The sequence below is a fragment of the Impatiens glandulifera genome, chromosome 4 (assembly GCF_907164915.1).
Source record: "Impatiens glandulifera chromosome 4, dImpGla2.1, whole genome shotgun sequence".
Classification (NCBI taxonomy): Eukaryota; Viridiplantae; Streptophyta; class Magnoliopsida; order Ericales; family Balsaminaceae; genus Impatiens; species Impatiens glandulifera.
Genome location: NC_061865.1, coordinates 45,566,808 through 45,577,507, shown reverse-complemented (window position 1 = coordinate 45,577,507; position 10,700 = coordinate 45,566,808). Strand labels below are relative to the sequence as shown.

Here is a 10,700-nt window from a genome sequence, read left to right as displayed (position 1 = left end):
TTTATTTTTGTTTAAATTTATTCTTTAAACATCTAAAATATTATAACACCGTTAATTTGAGTTGAAAATAAGCGCACAATCCTCACACACGTGGTATATTTATTTTTTATTTTTCTAAAAATCTTAATAAAGACAAAACTCTCACATTTATCTTCAAATTATTTCTTAAATTTCATTCTTAAACAACGACCCAACTATTCCATTTCATTTTTAGACAACGTTGTTGCATACTAAAAAGACAACGTTGTTGCATACTAAAAGGTTGTTCCATTGCAATGAGGTTGTTACTCATTCGTCTACTCAATATTCTGTAATTGTTTATAGACAATTTTGGGACACAACACAAACAAACAACACAACATCAATATTTTGTAAATTTGTAGTTGATTTTTTTTCATTGAAAATTTTATTTTTATAATTTGTTCATACAATTTGAAATTAGACACAACACAAACAAACAACACAACATCAATATTTTGTAAATTTGTAGTTGATTTTTTTTCATTGAAAATTTTATTTTTATAATTTGTTCATACAATTTGAAATCTAAATAATCAATTGTTTGTTTAAATTTGATATATGTAACTCCCAATTAAATTTAATGACAAATAATTTTCTTATTAGAATAACGAAACGTGTACAAATAAGGATAGACGATTTGAAAACTCTCAATGTGGAGAGAGCGGCACTCTTCAAATCCAGCATTTTCCGACACTTCCCTCTTCCACCAGGCCCCGAACGTTGTCACTCTCTTTCTATGTCGGGTAATTGTCGTGGAAGTTCGGTGTATACTACCTAATTCTCCTTTTACTTACGAGCTTGCAAGGATCTGGGTTTATTCCTGGCCGCTTCGAAGCTCAACTTTCACTAGGGAGCATAAGTTTTGACAGATTCCGCATCAAAGATTTGATTTTGGTGGGTTTTCTTTTCTTTTTCTTGTGGGTCTTCTGTTGTGGCAGAAGATGGATGGGAGACGAATAACGGCCAGTCCTAGTACGTTTTACGGCCGTCGAGTTGTGGCGAAGAAGCGTCCACGCATTGGGGCTGATAAGTTTGTCAACAGCGTAAAAAAGCTTCAAAGGAGAGAGATTTGTTCGAAGCGAGGTCGTGTCTTTAGTACGAATGATTCTCAAGAGAGGTTCCGGAACATCCGTTTGCAGGTACGTCCATTTTGATGAACATGTTTCTTTATTTACCCAAGCTTGATTTTGGATTTTTTAGTATTTTCTGTCTTATTAGGAAGAATTAGGGTTCTTATGCTCTCTGGGTATGATTACTTATGAAATTATGTGTTCGGTTCCATCAGGAAGAATATGATGCCCATGATCCGAAGGGACAGTGTGACCATGTACTCTCTTTTCTCAAAAAAAGGTCGAAAATTATTGAAATTGTAGCAGCCCATGATATTGTCTTTTCTCTTGCACAGTCTGGTGTCTGTGCTGCATTTAGTCGAGGTAAAATTTCGTTATCACATTTATAAACTCAATTAGAGGATATGCTTCTTAAAGGGTAGTGTCTTCTATTGTTCAATTTTTTGTTATGCAGAGACTAATCAGAGGATATGCTTCTTGAATATAAGTCCAGATGAAGTTATAAGAAGCTTGTTTTACAATAAAAACAATGATTCACTTATTACAGTCTCGGTTTATGGTTCAGACAATTTTAGTTCTTTGAAATGCAGAACCACGAGGATTGAGTATGCGATATTTCTTCTATTTCATTTACAATGATTTTTCCGATGTTATGCTTTCCTCTTTATGGTAGAATCTTTTTAATTTTTTTTGCAGATATATTAGAAGGGGAAAGCCAGATGGAGGCTTCGCTCTATTTGAATCTGAGTCGTTGAAATGGCCTGGATTTGTTGAGTTTGATGATGTGAATGGGAAGGTGCTTACATATTCTGCACAGGATAGGTAAACATTAATCTGATTAAAACATAATTGAATTATCAAAATTGTGTGAAAAGAAAGATAAAAAGATAAAGGATACTGATTGAATGAATGTTTTTATTTTTATCAGCATATACAAGGTGTTTGACTTGAAAAATTATGCAATGTTGTACTCCATTTCAGACAAGAATGTTCAAGAAATCAAGATCAGGTAATCTTTTTTGTCCTTTAAAAATGTTAGGGTAATTTTTTCATATTTTTGATAGGGTAAACACCCATATAAATAAATACAAGTGAAAGTAAAGAAGCAACAATCATAAGACTGAAACAAAATGCCGAGAGTTAACTTGTAGGACTTGACAAAAGTAAACTTGTCAATGTAGCCTAGATTGTTATTTCTATACACCCCGTCAATCTAGGGGTATATTTCAGTCCAAACGTGCAAGCGAGAAGAATCTGATTAACTCAAAATAGTGGTTTTGATAGCGGAAAGGAGGGTCGATGTCAAGATTCTCCCATAGTGGCGTTACGAAGTATCTTCTCTGGATTGAGATAGTCGATGGTAGAGTTTTTATTAGATGACATTAGAGTGTTTGCGAATATGATGCCAAACGTAAGTGAGATGCACATATGAAGGATAACCCAAAAGTGACTTGTTATCTTTCGGATATGTATATGCTAACAATCTTGATTTTTTATTTATTTATTAAAAATAGAAAGCCTAAAAACAAACATAACCCTAACAAAAGTTATAACAACAGCCTAAGGCCCTGTAGCAAGAAGTGATCGCAGTCTTGTTGCTAGCAAAGAGGAGCTGATTTAGGGCTAGAAATCAAATTGGAATCATCTGGACCCCATACGTGCTTATTCTCTGACATTTCCCACATTTTGTTCATTTTTAGTGCGTTTAGTTCCTGTCACATTGTTTCATTCCATCCAGGCATCACACATGTTTGTTTATAATTGGACGGTTCTTTTATCCTAGTGATGTTAGAGGATGAAGTGACAGGAAATGTGATAGGAGTGTGCTGTTTTTATCAGTTCATGATGATATCATTCAACCAAGTTGGTCTTGATCTGTTCCTATCACTTCTCTTTATGTTTAAGTTTGTTCGATTTTTCTCATTGTCACTAGTGAGATGACTTTACTCAGATGCATCATTGGTTTCGTCTATTTGGGATTCATTTGTCCCATCGCTTATCTCATTTCATCGTGTTTATAAGGAAATTCGTGTTCATGAAATATTACATATTGACACGATCATTTTAATTTTATCAATGTCATACAATTTGTACCCTTTTATCCCGTCGGGGTTAAATTTTCACCTTTGAGGCAAGTTATTGGAACTAGTAACCCATTTTTTTAAGCTGTCAAGTACCTAACAACAAGCCGAATTTTATATGTTTTGAAGGATCTGTCAAATTGTAAATTTGCAATATATATGGCTACTAGTTTTGATATCTAAGATCCATACTTGATCATCCTTTTGAATTCCATTTAAAGTCAAACTGTGTTCTCCTGTATAGATACAGTTTCCATATAATTGAAATTGTACCAGTTTTAGACATACCTGTACTGAATTGGTCCTTGCTTCCTCCTGTGTTTCCTTTTATCTCACCTTCCTTAAATTTTCATCGTTTCCGAAGTGTTAGTAATTAGTGGAAGACCATCCCGAGCTCCATTTTCTTCAATAACTTCTATGGGGGTTTTAGCATTGGGAATCTTCTCTCCCTCTACTACTTGGGGATCTTTTAACAATTTGGATACAAGTTTCAGCTTCGCCTCCAAGTGCAATTCTTACCCCTCTATTCCAACTCTTATGAGCTTGATTTCCTTCATCAGCTTTGATACCATGAGAGAAAATCAACCAGATGAATAATGCAAGGATCGCAACGAAGATGAAGAATTGCATGTTGGAACCCAATCGGGTTCTTCCGGAGAGATGATTTCGGGCTAGAAGATGAATTGAGGAAAAACTATACTATGATAGATTGTGATAAACTATAGCAAGTATTCATACATTATCATTTCCATTACTGTTTTAAACATGGCTGTTCATCATATATTAAGAAATAGCATTCTCAAAGTCTTATTTTCTTAAAGAGTTTAACTTGTCATTAAAAAGGCGAAAAAGGCTAATGACATCAAAAGTTTCATAAAGGGGAAGGAGAAATAGCAAAAACTAAAGTACAGAAAAAAGTTGATACCATTAAGATCAAGATATTCTCATCCTGAACAAGCCTGCCTCTCTTTTCTAAACTGAAGTAAACTAATGGAAAATGAAGTCTTTATTTCTTTCAACGCCGTAATTTTTCCCTTGGGTAATGCTTGACGATCGCTTTTTGAGGCTTCCTCTACCCACATCTCTGTATGACTTTCATTCCTGCAAGCCATTTCTATTCTAGTGCTACAACGTTACCTGGTAGGTCCGATAGTAGTACACTGCGGAATGGAATGATGTGAAACCTTCCTCCACCCATATCTGGTATGCCAAATCTTTCGCCCTAGGTGTGAGGCCCTTTTTAATTTTATTTTCGCCCAGGCACGTCTTGATCCGCTTCCAGCCCTGGGGATCATATCTGTAATAGCTCCCTCTCAGGATAACTCTTATAAACTCTGTGATGTCCACCATCTCGAGTTATTATTTGACTGCCTTTTATATATAGGGGTCTTCGTTTCGAGTAGTGTTTAGTCATAAGCCTGTCTTTTTTTATCTTCACTTGTCAGCTCTTGTTCCTAGTCTGATGAGTCCTGGAAGCCTGTAATATATGAGGGGTCCATAATATAGAAAGGCGGGCAGCAGGGCTGGAGCAAGAACCTATCTGCCTAGCAGTGGAAAGGGAAGAATAAATTTTAATAAAAGAGCACAAAAATTCTTCTATTTAATTCATTTCTTTTCAAATTGTACACCACTGATGAAAGGGATTGAATCTGTGATGGTTTTCCCGGACCCACATCTCAGAGTATTTTATTCTCTTCTATTCACGTTTTGGTTGTCTAGTTTTGGTTGTCTATTGGCGACGGACTTAGCAACTAACTGAGGGCTTCTTAATTCGATCATGATATCAAAGCAATATGAGAAAATTTCCAAGACATCCATGGTGTAAGATTATTTCTTTTTCTCTTGTCGACAATATTTCTTTCTATGGTGTAAGCTATTGTCTTTGATGATCTCATTAAGGTCCCATCTGGTTGTGAATCACAGGTCCTCTTTGAGATATTTTCAAAGTCCCTATCCTTGAGACACTTTGAAGGATGATCTTGACTCTAACTCTACTTGCGGCATCAAGCATGTCTATTGTGACTTGACAATCAAACCTAACCTAGCCTTAACAAAGCAGAATCAAGAACATCTCCAATAAAGTAGTCATATTTTTTTTTAATAAAGGGCAAACTTTTCATTAATGAAAAAATGGTTGTGAATGTGAGAAGCATTAAAAAGAAACAAAAAGAACTGGAAAAGAAAATGGAACACAATTACAGAAAATAAGAGTGTAAGTTATCATTAGTAGGCCAGATAAGAGTGTCGTCTGCGAAAAGGAAATGCTTAATTGTGTTCTCATGCCTCATCTTCCCCAGATTAGTGCCCTTATAAAAACCCGTACTGGATGCCCTTTTGAAACACTTAGATAAAGCTTTTATCACAATTATGAACAAAAGAGGTGAGAAATGGTCTCCTTGCCTAAGACCCCTTAAACACTTGAAAGCCTTGCATGATAGAAAACATGGGTTCCGAAATGCATTTCCTGATCCACCTTCTCCATTTCTCAATGAAACCCATCTTTTTAGGATAAAAGGAATGCAGTCCTAGTTAACATGTTCGAAATCTTGATATCAAGTTTGCAGAGGCATACCTCTTCTTCCTTCAAGAAACGAAATCGACGCACTCATTAGCGATAAGAGATGCTTCTGATATTTGTCTACCCTGCACAAAAGCCAGTTGGTTAGGACTTAGGAGAAATAAGGGACAATATGAATACTTTGAGTCTATTAGCGAGTGTTGTCACACCAATTTTGTAGAGACTAGTAACAAGGTTAATAGGCTTGAAGTGCTTAAGTTTCCTAGCCCCTCTTCATCTTCATGACAAGAACAATGAAACTAAAATTCCAATTCTTTTCAAAAGAGATTGTTTCGTTAAAGTGTTTGAAGGATCTCACGAAGTCATCCTTAAGTAAAACCAGAACTCTCTGATGAAGGCAATATTGTAACCATCGAGCCAGGGTTTTTGTCCCCATCATAGTTCAAAATGCCATCCCACATTTCCTTGATCATGAACTCATGCTCAATAAAAATCCTTTGATCGTTGCTATTCTGCGTCTCTCGCTTGCCTTCTCTGTACGTACGGTCTTTAAAGAAAGTGAGAACGGAGTCTTTAATTGTAATATGATCAATTGTCTCAGCCCTATTAACCCTAAATATATAAATTTGGTTTAATCTTCTTCGAGAATTAGCGAAGTTGTGGAAGAACCGGTTATTCTCCTTTCTTAAGCCACAAACATCGAGATCGTTATCCTCCTCCTATTTGTAAAGAAGTCGAGGCACTCTATGAGAGTGTTCCTGTTGAATACCTCAATGTTGGAGAGAGCACGATCTTCCTCCAACCTGTCAATATTATCATCATCATGGTACATGTAGAAATATTAGAATTGATGGAACCAAAATTGGGTTTTCCTGCATTCCCTTATAATTGTTTTAAGATTTATAAGTCCACCACTTCCTGCACAAAATTGTGATTTGAGATGATCGTTTTCAAATCTAGACAGGGGTGTAGGAAAGGTCCACAAGTAAGAATAATAGACTTGTGATCGGAAAGGCGACTGCTAGTTCTAACGCATTGGTTCTTTGGGAAAGTCTTTCCCAATCGGAGTTGTAAAGAAATCTGTCAGTACGGGAAATGCTCCCATTATTACTATCATTCCGCCGAGTGAATTATGCCCCTTCGAGAGAAAGGATTCACTGATGAAAGGATTAAACATATCTATCTCTTTAGTGAATCCTCTCGAATTTTTCTTTTTGCTTAGGGCCTTAACGAGATTAAAGTCCCCGCAGATGCACCACGACAAGGGCGGAGTGATAAGACAGACATCTTTTAGTTCTTAAATAAAGGTAGACTTATTGTTGTAATTCACATAGCCGTAAACCACACTAACAGCCCAAAAGCTTCCGCTAGTTAGACATCTGAATTTGATGAAGACAGAAAACATGCCTACGCCAGTCTCTTCAACATGGAAGAGATTTGCATTCCAAAGAACAAGAATCCATGGAAGAGATATGCATTTCAGAGAACAAGAATCCCCCAGAGTGTATGAGAGTTCAAGTTTGTCTATTTGCAGATGTTCCTCCTGACCAGGTCAATAAAATGGCCATATTCAAGATCTGAGACAAGAGTTTCTTGAAGGGATCACATTTGCTCTAATTAATGAACGAAAAAATTTAGTTTCTCTTTCGAGGATTGTTGAACCCTTGAACGTTCCACAATATATATGATTTTACTTAACATAAAGAACTTGGAGAGTTTTGGGCCCTTTGATTCTCCACACTAACTGAGAGGTTAATGGTCAACATTAATCTGTACTCAAGACAACAACACCAATGGTAGATTTACATGTAAAGGAAATATGAATATTGTTGGCACTTGGCACTTGGCACCCTAGCAGCAGCATGACAATAAGGTACTCCTCAGGCGCGTCCTGCCTTCTTCAGCCGCATTAGAACAACAAAACCTCTAGGCACTAGTAGGCCTCTCGAGGTAACAAAGTGATAGGCCTACTAATCTTTACGGGCCTTCAGGAGCTCATGCAGGAATTGGGCCAGATAATCCATCAAATTAAGACTTCAACAAAATCAAAGTATGGAACTTTTCTTCTTGACAAGTTCACTGTGTTTTTCATGGAGGATATTAGAATGATAATTAATTATTATAATTATATATAAACTGACAAATTACTTGAGATAAATATGGTTAGTTTTAGATATGTTTGAAGTGTTTTTTTCTTAGATAGATTAATATTTACAAAAACTATATATAATGATATATGATATTATTGTTATATATATATATATATATATCAAAACTATATATATATTTATTTATTTATCAATGACAATGTTTTTCATTTCCATTTTTTTTAACATTATTAGATATTATATCAATTCAATGGTTTTCCATTTTAAAGTCTCAAAAGTTTTCTGAGTTGGGATTCAAGAATCCAAATTCATTCAATTAAGCTATCTATATAATCTATGTTTGAGTTTATCGTCATACTAACCTTGATGTTCATTTAATGTGGAGTGCAGTCCAGGCATCATGTTGTTGATTTTCAAAGCTAGCGGCCATGTACCTCTTAAGATTCTATCAATAGAAGATGGTACAGTTCTTAAAACTTTCAATCATCTACTTCACCGAAATAAGAATGTAGATTTCATCGAGCAGTTCAATGAGAAGCTCCTTGTCAAGCAAGAAAGCGAGAATCTTCAAATTTTGGATGTAATGACTAACGACCCCCTTTATATTTTTCAATTTAAAGCATGCATACGTTTGTTTGTTGACAACTCTGATCTGTTTGTAGGTTCGCGATTCCAAACTGACGGAAGTTAGCAGAACAGAGTTTATGACTCCATCTGCATTTATATTTCTATATGAGAACCAATTGTTCCTGACATTCAGGAATAGAACTGTGGCTGTTTGGAATTTCCGTGGGGAGGTTGTGACATCTTTTGAGGATCATCTTTTGTGGCATCCTGATTGCAACACAAACAACATATACATCACTAGTGATCAGGATCTCATTATTTCTTACTGCAAACCTCGTTCCGACGATCCATTGTCAGAAGGAAATGGTATATATGCATCTTAAACAAGCTCCAAGTTTCCAACCGTCCATGTTTTGTTTAACGTTTTTCTTATTTTATGGTCTTACAGCAACTGGTTCTATCAATATTAGCAACATCTTGACTGGGAAATGCCTTGCTAAAATACGGGCAGAAAACGAATCTCCTTTTGAAGATTGTGGTTGCAGCAAATGCTTTAACGGTGGTGGAAACAGTTGCAACAATAGAAGACGGATCCAGTCTCTAAATCTTAGATGCACTGCTGCAGAGGCCTTGGAAGATATAACTGCTCTTTTCTATGATGAGGAACGCAATGAGATTTACACGGGTAATAGGTATGGACTAGTCCATGTGTGGTCTAACTGAATCTCGTACGCACTTTTTCTCATTTACTGTTTTGCTTGAATCTTTCAATTGTTTTGATTCGGTTTTGTTTTTGTTCTTGTTGAATTTGTTTTAACATGTTTGTAAGAAAGCATTCGGATCTTTTCATTTTATATTTGATTTCCACTTGCAGATTTTTGTCTTCTCTCTTTTTGCTTACACTTGAAGATATATTTTGTAATGTTTAAATCTGGTTAATTCAGATATCCATTTATGATTAGTTAGATTTTAAAATATTTTGATATACAAAAGAAACTGTCAATTTTATTTCTTAATACACACAACTATGCCCATTGAGATTCAAGAAGGTAGACACCACTACTAAACCTGTGCTGTTAATCTAGCCAATAAGATTCAATCTGATTTGCACCAAGTATTGTGTGGTTGGTTTATAAAGGAACATGTAAATACAAAGAAGTCATTAAAAATCTCAATTCAAATCTTACAATTTTATTGAAATTTAACTGTTTTAAATAAAATCTTAAGATATTAAGATTTCAAAATTTTGATTGGATAATTTTACCCACAAATAAAATGAATTTATATTTACAAATTAAAAAAATATTAATTATTTAAATAAATTAATTTATGTAATAGTCTTTGTAATTATAATTTATTTTAATGTCATTTTATTTATTATTATATTTTATATTTAATTCATTTTGTTTATTATTATTATTATTTTAAAAGTCTATATATATTTTAAAAATGATTAAAATCGTTTGAATATAACGATAAAAACATGAAAACAAAACAATAAAAAAAAATGTTACTCAATATTATCGAGCTCGCAAGTTCTCGAGAAAAATAATTAACTCTCCGACGGACTCTACCGACTTTTCGGATTAAATCTCAAAAAAACATTATAATAATAGCATTATAAATGATACGCATTGGACGACTATGATCAATGAAAGTTCAACGATTTATCTCAACTAGATAATACACAAACAAAATAATTGGGATGGTAACCCAATTATATAGGTCTGTCATATTAGTCGCATCAATCCAAATTTCCTAACAACTACTCAAAGACTCGGGAATCACCAAATAAATCATAGTGATACTCCACAAAAGACTTCAGATACTAGCCTCTACTCGATAATACAAAAGTAAGTGAGTTGTCGATTCAACCTCCCCGTGACACATACAAAAACGACTAACCATAATACAACATTTTTTTCATACACATATCATCCGTAAAAAATTCATCGTTAATAACGCTCCTTCCAAAAAACAAGATTTTGAATGGAATCTAACTCCCAACAAAAATTATATGAACTCATCTTAGCGATCAACTTGTATCGATGCCCAGTGGCGGACCTACAAGGGGGGCCTTGGGGGCCCGGGCCTCCCCCAACCATAAAAGTTTTAAGATATTTTATATATATATATTTATCAAATAAATTTTTGTCCAACTGGTTTTGGAGTTGACCTTCCATAATGGAGATCAGGGGATCAAACCCCCTCTCACATTTTCTAATATATAAATATTTATAATAAATTAACACTTTCTTTTATAAAAAATTAATTCATAATTATAGTATTCTAATTTCAAATAAATATTTATAATAAATTAACACTTTCTTTTATA

At 34.6% G+C, this 10,700-nt stretch overlaps 1 protein-coding gene across 1 annotated transcript; it reads left to right on the top strand.

Moving 5' to 3' along the window:
• Positions 1-751: 751 nt before the first annotated feature.
• On the top strand, positions 752-9,348 carry LOC124937106. The gene is made up of 8 exons (XM_047477617.1): positions 752-1,160; positions 1,307-1,454; positions 1,546-1,696; positions 1,788-1,913; positions 2,020-2,100; positions 8,189-8,378; positions 8,461-8,731; positions 8,814-9,348. The coding sequence occupies exons 1-8, from the start codon at positions 963-965 to the stop codon at positions 9,086-9,088; spliced, it is 1,440 nt and encodes a 479-aa protein (XP_047333573.1). The 5' UTR covers positions 752-962; the 3' UTR covers positions 9,089-9,348.
• Positions 9,349-10,700: the final 1,352 nt, after the last annotated feature.